Below are 22353 nucleotides of genomic sequence, written 5' to 3' on the forward strand. Positions count from 1 at the left end.
CAACGCTCTTCTTGGGTCAGGTACGCGTGCCTGGTTGCGCCGCCCTTTGTTGGTGCCCAGAGAAAACGCCCGTCTCATCTGCCGAGACTAACTGAGCAAGGCACTTACAGCTTCCATCAAATTTCTGCCAAGTTTAGAATCACATCGAAACACCGGCTGGCCAGGCGCTCTTACACACAAGGGCTCGCAACCAGCACGTGGCCAATTATACTACTGCTGTCTGACACTGTAAGTCACGAACAGCGTGCGAATGTCGTCGCAGACCATGTTTCTGCGCCAAAGATCCATGATGCATTCATAAACTAGAGACGACTGCGCAGCATTGCGATGACTGGGGACATTTCCCCCATCTCGCCACCTTCTCTGCTCCCACTAAAACCAGCACCAGCACCCGTCACCACAGGATCACGTCGCGCTTCCGTCTCGCTCCAGAACCTCTCCACCGCCCGCCAGTACTTGTTCGCATCGCCTCGCAGCAGCGCGCAGTGCCCTCCGCCGGGGATCGCCTCCCCCTCCACGTCGAACCCTTTGTCCTGTGCCTCCGCCATGTGCTGGTTAACAAAACGCCACGGCACAATCTTGTCCGAGACCGAGTAGAGGTACATGCGGCGCACGCTCCGGCCAAGCACGCCCGGATCGTGCGCGGCGCGCTGCATGTCCCCGAGGGAGCCGCCTCTCCCCAACAGGCCAGAGTTCTGCATCGCCAGCAGCACCGCAATCGTCGGGAAGAGGAGAAGCCGGCCGATGGTCTGTGACAGCAACGTGTTGGGAAGCGAGTAGGCGGCCGCCTTGAACGTCCTGCTCAGCGAGCCGTCGCTCGGGCAGCAATCCATGATGACTCCGCCCATGGCCCGGTCGAGGTCGCCGGGCGAGGCGGCGTGTCCGCCAGCCGCAAGCTCATGCCGCGTAATTCGTGCCAGCTGAATCGCCATGTTGAGCCCGCCACCCGAAAAGACGTGCCATAGTATCGACGGTGACGAGGATGATGTGCCGCCGCTGCCGTCTCGAAGGATATATCGTACAAGGATGTCCCTCGCGGGCTGCAGTCGCGAATGCATCCGCGCAAACGGCGTCACGGTAATCTCGGACAGCCGCGCCGTAACGAGCAGCACCGCCGCATCGCGAAACAGCTTCCGGTGTCCCGCCACGTAGCGCCCGATGTTCTTGGCCGAGGCGCCCCCGAGCCACGTCGACAGGACGACGAGAGAGGGTCCCTGGTAGTCGGCATCTGCCGGCCCTACCGGTTCGTAAAAGTAGACGTCGTCGCCGATTCGTCGCAGCGGCGCAAGAGGCGATGTGCGAGACATGGATAGGGTTACAAGGTATAAGTGAACAGGCCGAAAAAAAAAAAATTGAAAGCCTTTGTCGTGGTGAAGGATCAGAATAGACAAGGTTCAAGGTTCTTTTGGAATTTAACTACCCGTGTCGTAAAATCGAGCTCTTTCCTTATTTTACTTGTTACTATGTGTTGCCCGGGATTGACTTATATGGGCAGGAGGCACCACACACACTTAAACATGGTCTTAGACGGTTGATGGGGCCCAAGATAAGCAAGGAGTGAAGAAGCCAAAAAAAAAAGAAAAAAAGAAACTTGTGGCCTGTAATCGCGCATAGTGGCCTTGTTTGCCTCTCTTCCCTCGCTCCTCCTTTCTCTACTGGGTTTTGCCTGCCTGCCCGTGCGTCTTTGTCTACTTCCTCTCTCGGGGGTTTGGCGATGGTGGCGGCGGCTGGCGACCTCCCGCACGCCACTACACCGAGAGCATTCTTTCCACCCCGGCCGAGGGCTCAGCCTCCGCCGCCGCTCGCCCAGTGCCAGAGATGGACGGGGTCGCACAACATAAGTCACTGACCGGAAACTCTCTCATCCACACAACCAACATCTTACGGCTGAACGGCCGCTTTCCGCCCCCTTGACTATTGTTTAAAGGAAGAAGAAGTCATTTGTTAACAGTAATAAAACCATGTAGATGAGTCGTCCGGCGCCACTCCAGGTAGCGTTTGTTTGCATTCTTCTGCGATGGCGCTGGCCCACGCGCAACGCCCCGTCTCGATGCTTTGACCATGGTCTACGTGTACACACTCTCCGTCCACGAATTGACCTGCAGGCCCCTCTCGGCCATCTCGGCATCCTGCAAAAAGTCCATCGGCATCCACACCAGGTGGCCCTTGATCTCATCCAGCTTGGCTCGCGCGTCGGCGGCCGGCATAAACTGGTCAAATATGTGGCCCGCCTTGACACCCCGCGGCGGGAGGTATCGGTCATAGTCCTCAAATGTTTTGACTAGAGACACATCATAAGGTTAACGATCGACCCGTCACTAGAGTAAAAGCAAAAAAACAAAAACAAAAAAAGAAGTCTATAAATGTCCCAGCCGCAAATGTCTTGTCGCAGATGCGGGCGCTCGGGGATCAGGCGTGGTGGGGCAGATGGCTGTAACTTACTATGATCATCTGGATCGCAATGGAACAAGTGACGGAATATTTCCGTATTTCTGTCTGCGCGGCTGGTCCAAAGGTCCCAAAGCTCATCGCCTAGTGGATCCTCGACAAACTTGTAGCTCTCGTCCTGGTCGTAAATGTCGTTCTCGGGGTTCACACTTGGCGGCTGAGCGTTGATGTCGTCAGCCGCGTCGAAGTTTTGGGGTGGCAGCAGTCCCAAGTGCTCGCGCCACAGGTATCGGCGAAGTGTGGCCGCATGATAGCCGGCTTCGAATGTCTTGCCGTCCATGCTGCTCGGGATTCTGCGTGTGTCCTCCATGACAATGCTCAGCTCGCTGTCGTGGTACCCGAGCTGGCTGCGGTCATTGATATTACTGGAGCCGCAAATCACGACGCGGTCGTCGGCAATGAGAAGTTTTGAATGAATATACAATTCTTCCTGGATCCAGTTTCGGATTTCCAGCTCCTTGTCGTCCTCATCATCCCAAGGCTCCTCGGTGATGGGACCCTGACCAGCCATGGCATGGTGCGCCAGCGATGGTAGCTTTGTGTCCTTTTCTTCTGGCATTTCTGCTTCGAATCTGCGCTTTGCCTCCATGGCACTTTCCACCACGGCCGCCTTTTCCTTGGATTTCTGTTGCGCAAGAGTGCCCATATGCTCGTCTCTCTCATTGTGGCCGGCATCATTGGTGCCGTGGATACCTTCCTTCATGATTTCCTCGGCTTCTGCTCGCTGCACATCCTGGTACTTGACGCCAGACTTTTCTTCGGCCTCCACAAGAGCCTTGGTTTTGTTAAGACGATCGTAGGATCTCAAGTTGAAGAAGAAAATGTACTGTCTGGGATCGACACCCTGTGCCTTGATCTGTCCAAAGATGGAGTGTTCGCCACGACAGATTGACTTGTATTGGTAGTCCATGATAGCACGAGTTCCAGACGCAGCGTTGTCGCGCAGATCACCCGCAAATCCAGGAATAGCCGGAATCAGGACGATGATGCGGAACTTACGCTCCTCCTTGGCGGCTCTCAGCACGGCCTCGACCATTGCCCGACCGATTGTGTTGTGGATTGGACTCTGATTCTCACCAGTAGCAGTGATGAAGAATTGGTTTTCCAAGTAGACATAATGCTCAGCCTTGCGAATAACCTCGCAGTAGGCATTTTGAATAGAATGCTCCGTAAGTATGCCGCTCGACCAATCGGCGCTGGAGCGAACAATCTGGGCGTGGACAGTGCCTCTGTTATCGAGGTTCTTGGTAGCAAGAGACGTCAGCGGATGCTTGACGTAGTCGCCACAAGGATGCTTAGGCCTCTGCACGCCAACCAAGTCTTCGTCTTCGCCTTCGCGGCCTTCGAGAACAATCCAGTCGTAGCGCTCATCGCGCTTGTACTTGTCGCGCTTGGTGAAATTCCAGCGCAGAACGAAATGCTCCGCGATATCGTACACACAAGGCCCAATGACACTCATGGCGACGTCGTGCCATGGCATACGGCCGTACGATGCCTTGCTCAACTCATTCTGCTGCCAGTCCTCGACCTTTTGAAAATCCATGACGCGGTTGTTGTTGAAATCTTGTCCTGGCCAAATTTCCTCAGTGACGCCTTCTGGGTGGACATCGGCAAGCGGGTGGTGGTGGGCGTCCCAACGGCCGAAACAGAGATCGAGACCACCGATGAAGGCGATGGCATAATCAATGACAATGAATTTCTCGTGATGGGCCCAGTACATGGTAGTATCGGCCACATTTTCAAATGGATTGTGGTCAGGGTGGCGCAGGATGCGAATGTTGCCGTGGCCAGGAGTGCCTTCGGGACATAGCGCCTGGAGCGCGTGCTTGGTGTGGATGGAGTTGCAAGTCAAGGCGGCCTCGACTTCCTTGTAAACCATGACGAAGATCTTGACGCCAGCTTCAGCCTTGCGCTTCAAGATCTGGTCCAGGCGGTATTCTTGCTTGTAGTGCGGGGGGCGGCGCAGAAAGAGCTCTGGCGACAGCCACCAGTCGGCGATGTAGATTGACTCTGTGGCTTGTTCGAGGGCGACCGAGACGGCCCAGAAGTAGTCGCGTCCGTCGACATACCACTTGACGAGGTTGCCGTCTCGCTCCGGAAAGTATGACTCGAAGCGGTGGGAGTCGCAGGCAGCTGTTCGCTTTTCGTCGCATGCCTGCTCGTGCGCTTCATCATGGCGATGGTTGTGGTTGAACTACGGTCCGGTCAGCTCTTCTGCTCGCTTGTTCCTTGAAGTTCAATTGACTGTGAATGGGCTTACTATGTTACCGATCTTTCCGAATTGATTTCTGAAAAGAAGTTAGACAAAACGGCGCGCAGCACTTGGTGACAGCGGGGCCTACTTTTTGTGGTGGAGGGCCACCTTGACATCGTGAAGCTTTGAATCATGGAGCTTTTCCTTCATGTCGCCCACGAAGTTGGTAAAGGCATTGCCTCCGGACTCGCCCTTCTCGCCGGATCCCGTCATGGCGGCGGCGGCGGCGGACAACTGAAACACTGGAGATGCTTGCGTTTACTGTGGTGTGGTGTTGCGCGCAGGTGCGGCAATGGCGGGGTAATGCTACAGAGCGAGACGAGGACTCCAGGAAGATGCAGAACAGATAGTAAGAATACTCTGATGCCTAGTCGCAGCCATGTATGTAGGTGTAGCTGGCAAGGTTTAACAAATTTCAGAGGTAGCTTTATTTCCCCCCCGTTCAAGCGCACAAGCTGGGGCAGGCAGGCAGGCAGGCAGGCAGGCAGGCAGGCTCGGGGGGGGGCGGTTACGACGATTATTTTAAGCTTAGGTAGGTACCTAGGTAGGCAGCGGGGTTCATTTGATGGGTTCGTCAGGGCAGTTGGCACGGCTGGATACACGAAACGTCACTGAAAATCCAGGGCGGAGCCGGGGTGCCATCACGATCAGCACCGAAAGCACCAGCAATGGCATCATTTTCAGCTGCCGTGTCCCCAATTAAGCCAATGAGAATAGAAGATGTCGAAGGGTCGGCACCGTCGGGTCTGCTGCATCTCGTAGCCAAATTAATTTAAGTCTGGCTCGTGACTGTTCAACGGCGTCAAGCCATGCCCAGCCACATCCAAGTCTTGGAGAAGCCTCGTTCGCCCTGACGTCACCGGCCTTCTGGTAGGCAAGTTATGCCCCGCCAAACCTCTGCTGGTAAATTGGTAGGCACATCACGACTCGGCCTCACCATGAGCTTGCTTCCGTTACGTGAAATCCTGCCCTCAAAAATTCACTACCTCAAGACACGGGCCTATAGAGTTCGTCATGCGCGAAATGGCGTCAGATGATTGCAAAGTTCCGAAAAGAACACATCGACTGGCACCATCTTCCTGACGCGGACCTGCAACAATTGCGCTCTGCTTGTCGCAAATGTTTCTGTCCTTGCGATTGCCCAGCATGCCTTCATACTGGTATTTTCGTCTGTTTCCTTGATCGCAGAAAACGAAGTGATTGTCATTTCCCGCCAATGTTTGCCCAAATATCTAAACACGGCTTTGATGGCCTCCATTACAAAGAGCTTTCATCACAAAGAGCTTCTTTAGTCAGGACTATGCAGATGAATTGTAAAGCCATTTTCGAAACGGTCTTTCACATACCTGATTGAAACATATGATACGGAGCAAACGCTCATTTCCGCTCATAAATACCGCCTCCTCCCACTACTAGGATGAGATTCTGAACAAGCTTGCCAGTCGCTAAAAGCAGTACCTACATTACACAATGGACACCAACAATGCTATCGCACGCCTTTATGCTTTGCCGCGCAGCAGATTCTTTGTGGAGACTAAGGAAGGCACCATCACACTGAGTCGCTTCGAGGAAATGCCTCGACAGAATTTGCCGATGGCAGCTCAGTTCGAGTGGCATGCAGGCCTGACAACGCTGACGCCACAAGATTATACCGACACGCCTAAAGAATCGCAATGCGACCAATACATTCCAATCTCGTTCGACAAATTGCCGAAGACGTCCCATGGACTGATATTTGGCTGTGACAAGGCAAGCGATGTCAGGCTGCCCGACACAGGCTGCATAAGCAGATTCCACTTCAGCATCGGCTTCGATGATCAGCGGCGTCTAATAGTCAAGGACTTGAACTCCCTCAACGGTACTCAGGTCACATTCGGCGATAAAGGAAAGGGAGTCCGTCGCAAATTCCAATGGCTGGTTGGGGGCATCAACGACTTGAGCCGTGAGCAGATCGTCATCAGAGTCAGCGATGAGTTGAGCCTTTGGCTCGTTCACGAAAACCATGGCATAAGAGAAGCTGAGCACAGGGACAAGGTCGATAGATTTCGTCGAGGCGCTCAAGATTCCGGCTCTCTTCAGCTTCGCATTCACTGTCGCGTCCAGTCCCAGTTAGGATTACGAAGAGGAAAAAAGCCACCATCCACCGCGCAGGATGATGCCATACATCTCCTGAAGAAACTCGGAAATGGTTCGAGTGGGACTGCAACCTATAGATGGAACGTCAGTACTGGAGAAGAGGTGGTTCTCAAGCAACCCTTAGCTGATTTCCGCGAGGATACCTGGATGCAAGAAGCCGAAATCATGAACCAGCTTCGCCACGTAAGTTCAGGGCCAGCTCCTCCGCTTGACCTTGACCCATGCGCTAACCTGTACTAGGAAAACATTTTGAGATTAATCGACTCCGACTTCTCCTCTATACCAACACTGTATCTGGAGTACTGCCCAGGGGGCACGCTGTCGGATATTGAGAACCAGTTGAGTGCCGGCGAGATTCTCGAGGTTTTACAACAATCTCTTGCTGGCTTGAGTTTTGCTCATGGCCTAGGTGTGGCTCACCGTGACCTGAAGCCCGAAAATATTCTCGTCTTGTCCCGAAACCCGTTGCAGATCAAAATTGCCGACTTTGGACTCGCCAAAAATATCGCGAGGCTTCAGACTTGGTGTGGCACCCCTGATTTCATGGCCCCAGAGATCTGGACTGACAAGGGCTACACCGGCGCTGTCGATATATGGGCGCTGGGCGCGCTCGTATATGAGCTCCTTTTCGGTTATTTGTTTATGAGCCGTGACCCTACTGCCCCAGGCAATTGCGACGACTACTGCCAAGCCATTGTCCGTCGGCTTAATTGCTATCTGGCAATCCATAGTGGCACCATGGCAGAATTTGTAGCCAAATACATGCTTCAGGTGATTCCCGAAAACCGTCTATCTGCCGCACGCTGCCACGTTCTTGCCATGGCTCTCCCGCCCCCGAGCGACCGGATACAGAGACCCCAGAGCTCGTACTTTGCTACCACGTACTCAACAACCGACTACAGCAGCGGTAATGATACATGGTCGACTTTCAACGGCGCGGCTACGGACGATGAAAGTCGCACTATCACTGCTCTGAGTTCACAGACCTTTGCTAGTGGCTACACCGATACAAGGTCACCTCTTTTCGGAACTTCTACGGGCCACGAAAGTCTTACCGTCACTTCCCTCGGCTCGCCAACCGTTAATAGCGGTTACACTTCTGCGGCTCCAACTGCCCGCAGAGCGGCTCACGAAGACATGCACTCGTGGTCTGACGACTGCTCCGTCGACTGGCACCAGGGGAACACGCCACGCCAAACCAGAGATTGGTCGGCAGATGACTCTGAAAACTTCAGTTTTTGTTCCCAGTCACCCAAGGTATGTCAGTCTAGTGAGGAACCGTTCGAGGGCTGGAAACTGCCCGTGAACTGGTCAGAAGGCGACACGGTCACGACGGATAATTCTCCCGAGGATTAGTACGGGACCTCGCGCGATTCTCGTGATCGATTCGGGCCTTGCTATTGGCGTTACGGTTTTTTGTTACTAGGATGTGTAAGAAAGACGTGCTGGTGCAGGAGAACCAGGTAGATTATCTCATGGGCATGGGATGTAGACTGCATTGTATGAGGCGTTGTGTTTTTTTTTTGTTTTTTGTTTTTTTCGTACTTCTTGCATGAGTAATTAGTTATTCTGAATTCATGGGATTTTAAATACGGTGCAGAGGAGTCAATCCTCATTTTCAATCTAGTCTTTCCTTCTATCCTTGGTTAACTAATTTACACCAATGCATTGAACTCAGCTACTCTATCCTCGCATGGACAAGGCGACTGCGGGCCGTCGTCTGAATCAATAAATCTAGGGCTAATTCCTAACATATTAGCATTGCAACGTTGATTCAAATTTTCTCTATACTGATTCTCCCTTTTTGGGATTGTTCCCGGGTTGGCAGATCGCATCGGTTTAATGAAGCTTTGTTAGCGGCACAGGTACGCGTCTCGTCCATCCCTTTTGCCCCGCACTGGAGGAACCCCTCACCAGCCAAGGCAGTGCCCCTCTGTGACAACGATTCGGCCAGACTACACCGCCGCCACTCTGTCGATACGAAGCTTCCTCTAGCACTCTGTCGTCTGCTTAGCCTCTCAGTGACTTCTTTCTTTTTTCTTCTTCTCCAGTTCGCTTTTCTTTGCTCCCGCACCCCAAAGAGACCACCTCCCCCAGAGCAGCCATGTCCGCTCCCGTCATCCCTCCCGGTAGCACCATTGTGCAGTCCTTCAAGAAGTCATTCGTCGATGTCCCCATTGACGAGGCCAATGGCCGTGCCATTGCCACCAGCGACTTCCTCGAGGCTGCCGAGTCACTGACCACCATATTTGGTAAGTACAAGATTATTTGCATCTTTCGGTAGGCTCCGGGTAGGGATTATATCGCTAATTCACGCTGCATCCTGCTAGATGCCCTCGGCTCCGTCGCTTTCTCGCCCGTCAAGAACGACATGCTCGGCAACATCAAGGTACGACTTTCGATATGAGCACGGACACTGCATCGAAAGAGGTGACATCTAACATCGCCACCACTCAGAAAATCCGCGACCGTCAGCTCGCCTCTCCCGTCGAGGGTGACAACATCCAGGACCTCTGCCGCAACGAACTCAAGACCAAGAAGCACACTGCCACCGAGGGTCTCCTCTGGCTCGTCCGGTACGCTGGCCCCCCTAGTCTACCGATTGTGACATTTCTCAGAACACTGAAAGCTAATTTTGTCACTTAGTGGTCTCGAGTTCACCTGCCTAGCCCTGACTGCCAATACGGCCAAGCCCGACGAAGAGCTCGCCGATTCCTTCCGTGCCGCCTACGGCAGCACTCTGAAGCCTCACCACAGCTTCCTCGTCAAGCCCATCTTCAGTGCCGCCATGAGCGCTTGCCCCTACCGCAAGGACTTTTACGCCAAACTTGGCGACGACAACGCCAAGGTCACCAGCGATCTCCAGGTCTACCTCACTGCTCTCGCCAAGATTGTTGGTATTCTCAAGCAATTCCTCGACAGCAAGGAGGCCAAGTGGTAAATATAGAAAGCGCATCTAGCATAAAAATATACGCCATTTTTCATACCATACTACAGGCCACGAAATAGCTCGAATGTCTAGACCTTACCAGCAAGGTAGTCGATGTTTGAGCTGCCTGTGCATATTTCTTAAGCTATTTGACAAACGCGACGATTTGGAGACTGACAAACTAAAGGGAGTCTTCAAACTCATTTTAAGAAATCAGTCCCAAGTCTGCAAGCAATCCAGCATTCTTTGGGCGCTGCCCGTTCCGACATCTTCTACAGGTTTCTTTTCCAAAGGGCTAGAGTATTGGTGTCGGCACATGACCCTCCAGCGTGGAAGCCAAATTAAAGTCGCGGTCCGCGAAGCGAAGCGATATCGAATCGAAGTCAAACTGCGCGCACACAAAGCCCGTTAGCGGATAGCAGGTGCGCCTTCGCATTAGCACATGCGTTTCATGGCCCTCTTCGCAGCTGGGACTGGCCGTCACACGAACTAGCTGCAGCACTGGCCTGGTTCCCGGGCGCTCGAATGTCAGGCACAAGCATCTGGGCTCCAGGTATGTTTCAAGTTGATGATGCCCAATTCGATACTGGCCGAGTACTCGCTGGGCGCCATTTGCATAAAAAGCAATCAACCCTCGCGGATTGCCAGTTGCTGGCTCCTCGACCACATCTAGGCGAATAATATCATCAAGAGGAGCATATGATGTTAACCTGAAAGCTTCGGGTTGGGCGAAGGCCATTTCCCTAGGAAAGTATCTGACCTTGTCAGAAAACTGCAGTTTTGATATTGGATTCGAGCTGTACGCCCCAACACCTGACACAAACGGCGCTTGCAGCCTTGTGAACAGGATATCTGGCTCTTCGCCGAGCGGTATGCACGGGCTACTTATTGGCATGAGATAACCAATTAAGAGTGTTCCAGCCAGCTTGGTGTGAACCTAGCATGAGACGATTAGCAAGCATCGCCGCTTTACAGATGCGAATTACCTACAATCAAGCCGGGCCGTCGTATACGTTGCGTTCGACCGTCTGTACCAAGGCTTATGGACAAGATCTTATCCCCTGGTGGCAGTGGGAGATATACCCAAGCAAGATCTGAAAACTCATTCATCGGAAATCCTCCAATCTCCTTCAAAATATGCGTGTCGTGTGGGAGCCCCGCAATGGGATACCTTGGGGTATGGGCGTGGATCTGAACGAGAAAGGTGCTGTGAAAGATGAATGTTACGCCTGTGGCTCCTCTGAGGTCTGAGACTCGAAATCGGTTAGCAGGCACCGCATGACCACACATACGACTCAACGCTACACCGTTGTCGACCCAGTCAGAAAGTTTGTCATGAAGACTTGCACGACGCAGCGGCTTCGGAGGCGGGCGCATCATGTCCCAAGTCGTAAAACCAGGGTGGCCATCAGGTATACGAAGACGCGCCCGTCCATTCTATACAGTACGTTGAGCATTCACGTGTATGACTGACATGGCCTGGGCCACTGACCTTGAAGATTACTTTCACCAATTGCAGCTCTTCTTCTTCGGCGGCAAGAAATTCATGCTTATGTGTCGCAAAACTTGGCTCTAATGGCGACGCCTTCTCAATGCGGTCTATTTGACCAATTCCTTGCGAGTCAATCGTAAAGCGGACTAGCTGCTCCATTTTATCAGAGGCCTCGATTAACTCTGGATATGCATCGCCGCGTTTCCATGATGCAATCTCCAGTGCTGGCACCAAAGTAAAGCTGTCTACTCTCTGTTGGCGGTGCTCCAACGCAGCCGTCACCGCCTGTATCGCTTTCCACAGCGGAGCGTCTTTTGAAAAGTCAAAGACATGGCTAATAATTTCCCACGGCAGAAACGATGCAAAGTCTGGCATGCCGAGTTTGTCGAGCACGTAGGAAACTGCGGGCCTGCTGCACAAGAACTCCTCGCGAGGTAGCGGACGGATGCCCTGCAACGTCTTGGCACGGTCCCAGGGCTGGCGCCACAGACTGAAGAACCAAAGATACCGGAGAGCGTCTTGGCCAGAGCCAGTGCAGCCCGTGTACATGTTGAAGCAGTCCTCATGGACGACAGTACACTCCACACGAGGCCCGGGCGGCTTAGGCTCGACAAAGTAGCGTGCACCAACAGCCCAGTCACCGACAAGAACCTGATCGTCGCCAGGCTGGGTGCCTCCAGAGCCCATAGCACCGTGAGGAAACAAAAATGGCTCTGTCATTTCTTCTAGGCTCAGAGAATCCGGGGTCGATACAACTAGCATGGTACCGGCATTAGTGGGCTGGTTCATTGGAAGTCCACTGGGCTACTTACATCCATAGACGAGACTGTGCCTCCTGAGAGGCCGGGCGCACAACCCACACTCAAACGGGAGAAAGAAATGGCCACGCCATGAAGCACCACCATGTATGTCCTTTTGAGACATTGCAGTGATATCCTTTCTGTCACAGCGGGAAAGCACACGCACGTGTCGAAGGGGGGAGAGCAGGGCTCAACAGGGGCGGACTGCCTATGCTGGATCGACCAGCAACGTCTGATGGCTTTCGCGATCGAGGAGCCGCAATACTCCGTATGCACTATGGCCGTGGCACGTTTATCCGCAGTGGGCAGAGTGAGATGCAGATGGCAGAGGTGGACTGGGCCCCCCTACCCGGTCCTCGTACGACGCATGCTTGCCGATTTTCTCTCTCTCACTCTTTCAAGCTTCGCTGCCTAATGTAGTTACACAGGGCGCCAAAAAGTGCCAATGCTACAAGTAACGGATGAGGGGTTGGCACAGAAACCCGAACCCAGGTCGGGGAGCCGTGTGTGTTGCTGGAAATATTGTGGTCATCCTGACGGCGACCGCACTTACTCGGTCTGGTCGGTCAAAGGTCGGCATGTTTGCTTCTGAATTTTGGCTGCCTTTTCCCAAGTGCATGTGAAAGATACCAGGCTGAAAAGGGGGGCCTGTTTCCTCGACCAGATCAAGCAGCCTCGTCATGTAGGTACGCGCGCGAGAGAGAGAAGTGACTTGGGCACGAAGGATTCGGGCGGTAGGGCATGCATACGCGCACCACCATCCCGGCCCATCTGCACAATCCCTGCAACCAAGTCTACTCGTGGCGGAATATAATACAAAGCCATCCCAACCTTTTGATAGGTTACGCGGAAAATACGACAGCTTTCAATCCAGGGACTCGATCTTTAGCGTGACCGTCGAATGGAGTTGGGCGAGCTAGTACATTCAGCATGGCGCGCTTGCGTAGGAGCTTGCGTGGGTCTGGGAGCTGAAGCCTTTCGTCGCATTCGATCGTATTGGTACTTTTTCGAGCTGAATTCTGTTCCAGAGTATATGAGGCGGTCATTTGCCACCGATTCTTCTGTTTTGCCATGCCTGAAAAAAAAGAGTAAAAGATAGGTCTATCTTGGCAGATGCAGCGTCAAATCAAAGCACACGGAGAGCTATAGCACAAACTACTTCTAGTACAGAGTATAAGAAGAAAGACTTTGGCCAAAAGGGACCATGAGCGATCCCTTTCGCATCGTCATTGTCGGCGCAGGCCCAGCCGGCCTCTCTGCCGCCCTCGCCATCGCCCGGCATCCCGCCGCCGCCGCCTCCCGGCCTGTGCACATCACCGTCCTCGAGCTGCGCCGCGGCGTGCACACCATCGGCGGCGCCGTCAACATGACGCCCCTCGCGCTGCGCTACCTCGACAGCCTCGGCGCGGGCGCGCGGCTGCGCGCCCGCGGCCACGCCGGCAGCGCCATTGAGCTCGTCGCGCACCGCACCGGCCGGCTGCTCGCGACGCTGTGGCCCGGCGTCGACGCACTGCGCGTGCGTCGGCAGGCCGTCGTCGAGACCCTGACCGAAGCGGCCGCCGCGCTCCGCGACGCCTCCGAGAACCCGGAGACGCTGCGGATTCTGTACGGGGCCGAGGTCCTGAGCCTCGAGGAGCACGAGGGTGGTGTGCGGGTCGCCTTCACGCATGGCAAAGACGGTGCTCCTTTTTCGTCGTCGGCCCCAAATGTCACCATCGATGCCGAACTCGTGCTCGGTTGCGACGGCATACACTCCTTTGTCCGCCGGCGCTTTGTCGAGCCCGGCCGCCCGGAGACGTACACGGGCCGGTGCGTCGCGTACGGCTTCATCCCCGCGTCGCCGTCCGACGCCGTGCGCTGGACCCGGAGCGGCGGCGGCGCCGAGCCGCTCGTCAACCACTCGACGCTCCTGCAGCACGGCGCCGAGTCGCTCCTCCTGGCGCGCCACCAGCCGCCCGACCAGCAGGACAGCCTGTACCTCGCGGCGGTCATGTCCGTCCGCGCAGACACCGAAAGCAGCAGCAGCCGCGAGGGCTGGGCGGTGCAGGGCGCCGACAAGGAGGGCCTGCGGCGCAGGATGCAGGACATGTTTGCGGGAGGCGGCATCGGCTGCCTCGAGGAAATGGTGGCGCGGTGCGACGACTGGTTCTTCTACCCGGTGCACATGCTGCCCGAGGGAGGGCTGTGGTCCAAGGGCCGGCTTCTGCTGCTCGGCGACGCTGCGCACGCTGTAAGCTCACCCTGTTCTTCCAAACCCCAGTCTTGTGTGTGTGTGTGTGAGAGAGAGAGAGAGAGAGAGAAAGCTGACCACGGGAATAGATGCCGCCGCAGGAAGAGAGCACCGGCGTGGCAATCGAGGACGGCGTGCTGCTCGCGCACGTCCTGTCTCGGAGGGACGGGCGCAGCGTGCCGCGGATGATTGCCGACTACGAGGCGCTGCGGCGCGCTGACGTCGCGGCGCTGCACAAGACGTCCATGGCGCGGTGGAAGTCCCCGGCGCCCGCGGGTTGGGTCGGCCGCATCATGATGGAGTGGATGGCGTGGCTCGTCGTGTCGTATCTCAACTGGACGAGCGACCACTTTGCCCGGGATGTTCGCAATTTACCTTTGCCCGAGTAGGGCCGGCCGCCAAAGTGCATGGTGTGTTCAGTCTTACTTTGCTTCCCAGTTGACTGCATTGAATGGTGCTTGTATGATGAATGGTTGATAATATTGAATTCAGGAAGCTAAGATGCTTCTGCTTCTGCGGTTCTATTAATGCAACAAGTCTATATGTATGCCGTATGATGCCCATGACGAACCGTGTATGGTTTACAAAATTACCCAAACGCCTTGCTTGAAAATGATGAGAACCTCTTCTCTATATTCTGAGTGAGGCAGGAAAACAAGCGAGAGAAAAAAAAAACATGGCATATATGAGCTCGGCTACTCAGCCGACCGAGAGCGCTTAAAGTAGGCCGAGGGGCGAAGACGAAGTCGCTTTGTGGGCAACGAGAGCACCGAGTCATTGTCAGTGTCGTGATATTGACCCAGCCAATTAGCCATGGCTAGTGTTGCCTCAGTGTACTCGACATTCACACTTTCCTTAACCGCAGCCATGGGTAGAGGTTTATCCCATGCATGCTTTTCCTGACTGACGACGCGAAGCGTCAGCGTCTTGTTCGGACATGAGCGAACACGCTTGGCAAAGCGCAATCCTTCTTGAAGCAGCATGTCGTACTCGCACAGGCACAAATGCATGGGCGGCAGCTTGGCGATGGTGGCATCGTCGATGAGGCCGGGGGACAGGCGCCAGTCATCGCATTCTTTTCTGGGAATCATAGGATAGACGTAAGAGACGTCAATCAGATCCGTCAAACCAGGGCCCAGTGTCAAGTCGGGGCGATGACAAGTGCTGCGCTTCTCGGGGCGTGTATACGTCCAGTCGAGAACAGGGTAGAAGAGGGCGAGGCCGGCGATGTTGGGCACAGGCTCGGGCAGCTTGTAGTCCCATCGCTGAGGCTCCTGCAGCACAACCCAACTGCTGAACGCGTTTGATGCGCCGGCAGAAAAGCCGGACAGAATGATGCGGTTGGGATCGAAGCCGAACTCTTCCGCGCGAGCAGCAATCTGCAGGATGGAGTCGACGCAGTCCTCGATGGGCGTGGGAAAGGGATGACCTGGGGCTAGTCGGTAGTTGACGGAGAAGACGACGGCATCGATGGAGGTCATGACGGCAGAGGCCCAGCGGGCATCGTCAGTACCGGCGCCGAGAATCCAGCCGCCTCCGTGGAAGTTGATGATGGCGGCACGGGGTTTGAGGGCAAGGCGCGGCGGGGTCCAAACGTCAACCTTGATCTTGTCCTTGCCGGGAAACTCGGACAGGGTAGAGTCGAGCCAAATGGATTTAGAGGGCAGCGGAGGAGCGGGCACGGTTCGATTGGCGAGGCCAAAGGCAAAGCCGGCAGCAGAGCGAATGGCATGCGCTCTCATGGAAATGTACCATCGCGAACTGTTGGCGAGAGGGTTGACGTAATCGACCCTGTCAGCCTCGACGACGTTGGGGACCTTTTCCAGGTGCTCATAATTGTTGGAGGATTCGAGCTGAACGGCAGTCGGCTCAATTATTGTTGGTATTTGATCGTGCACGGCCTGGGTGGCCTTGCCGCCTTTGTTGTGTGGTTGGGACTCGATGAGGATGGCGTTTTCGTCAGGACTGTCACCAGCCTCGACGCTGGTGGGCAGGAAGGGCATAGCGCGGGCGGCCAGGGGTGTGTGTGGTGGTAACTAGTGGTCGGTACCTGAGGGTGCCTGGGCTGGCGAGGGGGCAGTCGCGTGCGTGTGCAACAGAGATTCGACAAGCGCAGAATTGTTGATGAAAGAATGACGAGCCCGGGTATGTGCGACGATCTGTGCAGATGGGAGGGATTGGGGGGGTTGTTGAGAGTTGAAAAAGGGCAGCGTGGCGCTGGATTTCAGGGCCGAGTGAGGCGCTGGGGCAGAGCGAGCGCCGGCGCGAGAGCGGCGATTGAGAGACTGCTGGATTGGCCAACTGGGGCAGTGTCAGTGGCAGTGAGTGACAGTACTACCTAGGTAGTAGTAGGTGGTGTGGCCAAAGTGGTGTGACGCCGAGAGCGGCTTGCGTCTGCAGCTCAGTGGATAAATGTCCCAGTAAATCTACCCAGTACCTAGATCTTACCAGCATGATGGGGTTGGTTTGACGCAGGTCGGCATACCAGACACGTAGACAACTGACGGATGTTGACAACAGAAATTCCATCGAAGCGTCCCAGACATCAGACACCTGCTGCGCGAAGCAGGCAAGGCAGGGCGGATGCATCCAAAAAGCAAAGGCAATTAATTGCATGCTGCGCAGTGCGCACTGCGCGAAACGCCCTCCTGCAGCGATGTGCCCGTGGCGGATGTCCTGTTCAGGGCAGCTGCGCTTCCGTATTCGTACTCAGTACTCGGCAGCTTGACACTAGCGTGATGACGTATGGATGCCGCCGTATTGGCCTCGAGCTGCTCCTCCTGCTGAGTAGTTCTCCTTCGCGCCAACATGGAGTGCAAAAGCCCAATACGAGGAGGGTAGATGTCCAGAAAAATCCGACATGGAAATAATCGGTGGACATGGCGGTCTCGCTGAATCTGGTGGGATGGCTGGCAATCGCATCTATTTCTGCGCTTGGAGCATGGGCCACAGTGTGTCGTACATGAAGCATCCACGTCTGACGTCGACGATGACGGTGCCGGCGCCAGCGCCAGCGCATTCAGAGCGCCAGCACCACGGTAGACCCCCATCACGATAGCATGCCGACTATTGCAGGCAACCAGGGTAGGGACGTAACAATGATGGATCAATTCAAGATGACAGGCCAAGGCGGTTTAAGTGTGAAACAATGGTTGATGCCCAAGGCTCTACGGATTGCAGTCTGGTCGTCAGGTGCCGCCCCTTTGCTCCGACGATGCCGTCACCTACGTGGGTGTCATGGCATCTTGAATCGCGTCTGGGTCATGTGCGCTGCAATGTCCTCTCTTGCAGGTCTACCCATAGAGTGGCACATTAGCAAGGACAAGGACCACGGAGAGACGCGGAAGACGGCCAGCATATCGTGGAAATTATGCGCCCGGGACGCGTCCCGCGCGTTCCTGGCTTCACGAGGATGGCTCTTGAAGTTAAAATTCGGGGTTGAGATGATCTAATCAGGTGTGGCATGAGTTTGCTCCTGGTGGACTGTGTGCTGCCGTCTGTCTCGGCAGCTTCGGGCGCTAGAAGGGCGGGCATGATCGCCGCACCACACGGAAACAACCTACAACCAGCATACCTTGACCAAGTCCAGATCACACTCGCGAAACAGTACTTGTTTGAACATTGTGTTTGAGGCTTACAAAATGCCAATGTTTAGTACAATACCGGTAAGCCTCTAATATTGAGCAATCAAGCATCAAGGCATCTTGAATTCCCTGGTGGTAGAGCAGACAAGTGGTTCGCATCCACATCCGGCTGATACCGGTACTCTGTTCTCGAGGCGTCACTTTGCAACGAGCACCCTGAATCATGGCCAGGAAAATCCTGTAGGGTGCATCACGAGATTTACAACCATGATCAAATCCAAGGTCACTTGAGCCAAAAAAAAGAAAGAAAAAAAAGAATCAGAATTGGATCGTGCAAGAATTAGAAGCGAATTACGGCAGTGCCGGAAACAGCATTTGCTGGCCGTGCCAAATGTGGGCCACGGAACTACCTAGGAAGCGCCGTGGCAGGCCGTCCGTCGGTGAGCCACTTGCCACTGTATCCGTACATTTGATTGATTGACTGGACCGTTGAAGCCATTGCCCGGAAGGTTGCCTTGATAAGTTGGGTAGGTACCGTGGCGGACTTTTAGCGGGAGCCCGCTGCATGCCGAGTCCGTGGCAGCTGCCACGTCTGCGCGAACGAGAAAATTAAACGGAAGAGGAGTTGCGCTGTTCACATGTATAAAGGAATTTGAACACATTTTGCTCTCAAAGGTGTCGGAACAGCCAGGCCAGACAAGATGCTGATGAAATTGACGGTAAGCAGCAGCAGCCCATTGTGTGCTTGGTCATCAAAGCCCAGCCTTACAAACAAGCTTCTCCTAGGTAGCGGTAGCGGACAAGAGCGCTGTGGCAATTCGCCGGCAAGCCCCGGGGCTGCCGTTTACAGAAGCACGAGCGCTGAAGACGGTGCAGGCCCACCAACAAGGCTGGGCCTGCCTGGCTGGTCTGGAAGCTCCCGCAAATTTCTGCCAAAGCCAAGTTTTCTTTGCTCAGTAATTGGGTAAAATACCTGTGGTAGCAGAGGTTGAGGCACCCAAGTTACCAGTAAGCAGTGAATAGCTAGATAGGTACTTGGGTGCTTGGAACTCGTGTCAAGTGCTCGCGAGAAACAAAACCCCGACCTTCCATAGCTGTCTTCTCATGCCCACCCGCCGCCACCCGCCATCTGATAGGTAGGTAACTTAGGTGGTAGGTAAATACCCAGTTACTTTAAAGCTTCGGCAAACCCCTCCTCCTCCTCCTCCTAATCCAATTCCGTCTTGTTCCTTTATTTCTCTCTCCTTCATCCTGCGTTCTCTGTCTTCGATTTCACCAATCATTTTATGCCATCTAATCCAAGCACCAGAGAGCATCAGAGCCAAGCCAGCCCCAGGCTAGCCAAGACCAAATCCCGTGCCAATTTTCGGCCCTGTCGGAACCGGACCCTCTGCTCCCCTCGTGGCCCCTCCAGGCTCCTGCTACCCCGCCGTGCCCGCCACACCTCCCTCATATATATTTCTTTGCTGCTGCCAAGCGCCATTATTACATCAACGATCTGCATCGCCGCCGCCGAGTTGCCGTTTTCTCATCCTGTCGCCGCTGCTCGCCACCCGTGCCTGAGACTGGGATTTTCCTTCCTATAGGGCTCCTAGCTCCCGTCTGGCTCTCGATTTTGTCCTGCTTTCGCCCTGCTTTCGTCCAGCCTTTCTCTTCTCGACATCGCTCTTCTACCCACCCCGTCCATCATCATGGCGGACACAAACAGCAACAATTCGGGCATCACCAGCCCGGTGTCTTCTGCCTTTGGCATCCCCAAAGGCGGAAGCCCCCGAACCAGCACCAGCGCCCGCCACAGCATGGTCATTCCCACCCCCGACACGATGAGCCTTGATCAATTGAGCCTCGACAAGAGACACCAAGAGCTGCGCGACGAGGTCCGCGCCCAATCACCATCCCGCGCCGCTGTTCACTCCGAAGCCACCCGCAGAATTCTCGCTGGCCTCGATGGCGGCTCGGAATTCAGCAAAACGTCGGGCTCAGGTCGCTCCAGCATGGATAGCGTCCGCAGCACTTCCAGTGCTGACTGGCCAACTCATCCTTGGGAGCTCAACACCATCAGTCAGCTCGCCTCTCTTCCTGTCGGCTCAGAGGTCAACTTCAGAGCCCGAATTCACACTCAGCGTCAGCTTTCCAAGGCCCTCGACTTTCTTCTGCTCCGTGACCAGACTCACTCCGTCCAGGGTCTACTTACCCGCGACAACATGGATATGGTCAGCTGGGTGCAAAAGCTTCACCCAGAGTCCCTGATCCAGGTCCACGGCACCCTCAAGACCCCTCCCGAGCCCATTCGCTCTGCTACACTTCAAAACGTCGAGGTCGAGATCCAAGCACTGCATCTCGTCACCGCAGCTCAGAACGCACCCTTTAGCAACTACAAGCCCCCCGAGTCTCTGCGCAACCGCATGGCGGCTCGCATCCTTGACTTGAGACACCCTGCCAATCACGCCCTCTTCCGCATACGCTCTATGGTCACCTCCAAATTCAGAGAAACCCTCGAGAACCAAGGCTTTGTTGAGATCAACACCCCCAAGCTGCAGCCCGCCGCTACTGAAAGTGGTGCCGCCGTCTTCAAGGTCAACTACTTCGGCCGCAACGCCTTCTTGGCCCAAAGTCCCCAGCTGGCTAAGCAGATGGCCGTCTCTGGCGACTTTGGCCGTGTTTTCGAGGTTGGCCCTGTCTTCCGCGCTGAAAACTCAAACACCCATCGCCACTTGACAGAATATACGGGCCTGGACATTGAGATGGCCATTGAGCATGACTACCACGAGGTCATTGATGTTCTCGACGAATTTCTCAAGTCCGTCTTCAAAGCAGTCTACGCCATGCCCGAGGTCGCTGTTGTGCAGAAGCGCTGGCCTAGCAAGGAATTCAAGTATCTCGATGAAACCTTGATTCTGGATTTCCGTGAAGGTATAAAGATGCTGCGCGACGACGGCCGCAATGTCGAGGAAGAGGACTTGTCCACCCCCGATGAGATGCGTCTCGGCGAGCTTGTCCGCGAAAAGTACGGCACCGACTACTACATTCTCGACAAGTTCCCTGCCAGCGCGCGCCCCTTCTATACCCACAAAGATGCCGAGGATCCTTTATGGACCAACTCTTTCGACATATTCATCCGTGGTCAGGAGATTTGCTCTGGAGGCCAGCGTATTCACGATGCTCAGGAGCTTCGAACCAACCTTGCCGCCGCTGGCATCGGCGAGGATGGCATGGAAGACTACCTTGCTGCTTTCGACCTCGGCGCACCACCCCATGCCGGCGCCGGTCTTGGTCTGGAGAGAATTGTTGCCTGGATGCTCGAACTCGGTGACGTTCGTTACGCATCTCTGTTCCACCGTGATCCCAAGTCTCTCCCTGAGCGAAAGCATGCCTCTCTACCCCACGCCGATGCCGATACCACCAAGACACTTGAAGCGCCGCCTTCCATTGAGAAGCTCATTGCCAACTATGGCGATGCTTCTAACACATCATGGCTCGACGAGAGATTCATAATTTGGAGGCACGAGACTGGCGCAGCCATTGGTTATGTGAGACAGGGCAAATTCGCCATGGTCACCGGTGATCCCCTTTGTGATGCCTCACAGTACAGGATCATCACCAGCGCTTTCATTAAATACTGCACAACGGAGCTGCACCTTGTTCCCATCTGGATGCTCGTATCCTACGAAGTGCAAAAGATCCTCGGCCGTGACATGGGGTGGCGCACACTGTCTTGCACGGAAGAGCAGCGCGTTAACGCCGACAAGATCGCTGCTTCCAACGACGGCCCCAAGGCGCGCCGTGTCGAGCGCGAAGGCGTCAAGGTCCACGAGGTTAAGGCGGACGAGGACTTTATACGTCGCGCGGACCCCGCTATCGAGGCCTGGAAGGGCAACCGCAAGGGCAAGCAGGTCCATCTCACCGAGGTTCGGCCATGGGTTGACAAGGAACACCGCCGCTACTTTGCCGCCGAGAAGGACGGCAAGGTTCAGGCCTTGGTTGTCCTTGCCAAGCTGTCGCCCAAGCACGGGTGGCAGGTTAAGTGGGCGCTCGACTTTCCCGGCGCTGTCAACGGCGCCATCGAGGTGCTCATCAGCCTCGCCCTCTCGGCCGTCTCGGGCCAGGTCACCTTTGGCGCTGGCGTCTCCCAGAAGCTCACCGCCGGCGAGCATCTCCACGGCATCCGCGCCCGCTTCCTCGCCACCACCTATAGCTCGATCGTCGAGAGTCTGGGCCTGCGTCGCAAGGCTAGCTTCCGCAGCAAGTTTGGCGCGCTCGGCGAGTCGGTCTACATTTGCTACCCCAGATCGGGTGTAGGTCTGCGTGACTTGCGTGAGATTATCAAGTTCTTCCAAGATTAAAGACGTGTCTGGAAAGATTTCGTTCTTTTTTTGCGCTTTTTTTGGTCTAGCTTGCATAAAATACACAAATATCCTCGAGTAACTTTTTTGCGTATTACTTTTTTCCAGATAGATTTAGATTTTATCGTTATTTCTCG

The 22353-nt window shown here is 55.0% G+C and overlaps 9 protein-coding genes across 10 annotated transcripts; 5 read left to right on the plus strand and 4 right to left on the minus strand.

Moving 5' to 3' along the window:
- Positions 1 to 302: 302 nt before the first annotated feature.
- LMH87_006945 (uncharacterized protein) lies at positions 303 to 1307 on the minus strand (the record flags this gene model as incomplete). Its single annotated transcript, XM_056191956.1, has 1 exon — positions 303 to 1307. One exon carries the CDS (start codon positions 1305 to 1307, stop codon positions 303 to 305), a length of 1005 nt encoding a protein of 334 aa, XP_056060223.1.
- A 759-nt stretch (positions 1308 to 2066) lies between these two features.
- On the minus strand, positions 2067 to 4915 carry LMH87_006946 (uncharacterized protein; the record flags this gene model as incomplete). Its single annotated transcript, XM_056191957.1, has 4 exons — positions 2067 to 2281; positions 2443 to 4642; positions 4709 to 4736; positions 4791 to 4915. 4 exons carry the CDS (start codon positions 4913 to 4915, stop codon positions 2067 to 2069), a joined length of 2568 nt encoding a protein of 855 aa, XP_056060224.1.
- Positions 4916 to 6172: 1257 nt separating this feature from the next.
- LMH87_006947 (uncharacterized protein) lies at positions 6173 to 8194 on the plus strand (the record flags this gene model as incomplete). The annotated part of the gene is made up of 2 exons (XM_056191958.1): positions 6173 to 7021; positions 7079 to 8194. 2 exons carry the CDS (start codon positions 6173 to 6175, stop codon positions 8192 to 8194), a joined length of 1965 nt encoding a protein of 654 aa, XP_056060225.1.
- A 748-nt stretch (positions 8195 to 8942) lies between these two features.
- LMH87_006948 (uncharacterized protein) lies at positions 8943 to 9779 on the plus strand (the record flags this gene model as incomplete). Its single annotated transcript, XM_056191959.1, has 4 exons — positions 8943 to 9090; positions 9169 to 9227; positions 9296 to 9414; positions 9485 to 9779. The coding sequence occupies 4 exons, from the start codon at positions 8943 to 8945 to the stop codon at positions 9777 to 9779; spliced, it is 621 nt and encodes a 206-aa protein (XP_056060226.1).
- A 283-nt stretch (positions 9780 to 10062) lies between these two features.
- On the minus strand, positions 10063 to 12183 carry LMH87_006949 (uncharacterized protein; the record flags this gene model as incomplete). Its single annotated transcript, XM_056191960.1, has 6 exons — positions 10063 to 10155; positions 10528 to 10704; positions 10758 to 10996; positions 11060 to 11204; positions 11260 to 12014; positions 12072 to 12183. 6 exons carry the CDS (start codon positions 12181 to 12183, stop codon positions 10063 to 10065), a joined length of 1521 nt encoding a protein of 506 aa, XP_056060227.1.
- Positions 12184 to 13263: 1080 nt separating this feature from the next.
- On the plus strand, positions 13264 to 14678 carry LMH87_006950 (uncharacterized protein; the record flags this gene model as incomplete). Of its 2 annotated transcripts, none has more annotated exons than XM_056191962.1 (2): positions 13264 to 14325; positions 14379 to 14678. In XM_056191962.1, 2 exons carry the CDS (start codon positions 13264 to 13266, stop codon positions 14676 to 14678), a joined length of 1362 nt encoding a protein of 453 aa, XP_056060229.1. The 2 variants fall into 2 exon arrangements, with proteins under 2 accessions (XP_056060229.1, XP_056060228.1); XM_056191961.1 differs by having other exon boundaries at positions 13264 to 14289.
- A 99-nt stretch (positions 14679 to 14777) lies between these two features.
- LMH87_006951 (uncharacterized protein) lies at positions 14778 to 16743 on the minus strand (the record flags this gene model as incomplete). The annotated part of the gene is made up of 5 exons (XM_056191964.1): positions 14778 to 14802; positions 14861 to 14890; positions 14998 to 16272; positions 16340 to 16590; positions 16738 to 16743. 5 exons carry the CDS (start codon positions 16741 to 16743, stop codon positions 14778 to 14780), a joined length of 1587 nt encoding a protein of 528 aa, XP_056060230.1.
- A 1521-nt stretch (positions 16744 to 18264) lies between these two features.
- LMH87_006952 (uncharacterized protein) lies at positions 18265 to 18833 on the plus strand (the record flags this gene model as incomplete). The annotated part of the gene is made up of 4 exons (XM_056191965.1): positions 18265 to 18313; positions 18369 to 18404; positions 18549 to 18592; positions 18660 to 18833. 4 exons carry the CDS (start codon positions 18265 to 18267, stop codon positions 18831 to 18833), a joined length of 303 nt encoding a protein of 100 aa, XP_056060231.1.
- A 731-nt stretch (positions 18834 to 19564) lies between these two features.
- Positions 19565 to 22216, plus strand: LMH87_006953 (uncharacterized protein; the record flags this gene model as incomplete). Its single annotated transcript, XM_056191966.1, has 1 exon — positions 19565 to 22216. One exon carries the CDS (start codon positions 19565 to 19567, stop codon positions 22214 to 22216), a length of 2652 nt encoding a protein of 883 aa, XP_056060232.1.
- Between the last annotated feature and the right edge of the window lie 137 nt (positions 22217 to 22353).

Source organism: Akanthomyces muscarius, chromosome 1 (assembly GCF_028009165.1).
Source record: "Akanthomyces muscarius strain Ve6 chromosome 1, whole genome shotgun sequence".
NCBI classification, from domain to species: Eukaryota; Fungi; Ascomycota; class Sordariomycetes; order Hypocreales; family Cordycipitaceae; genus Akanthomyces; species Akanthomyces muscarius.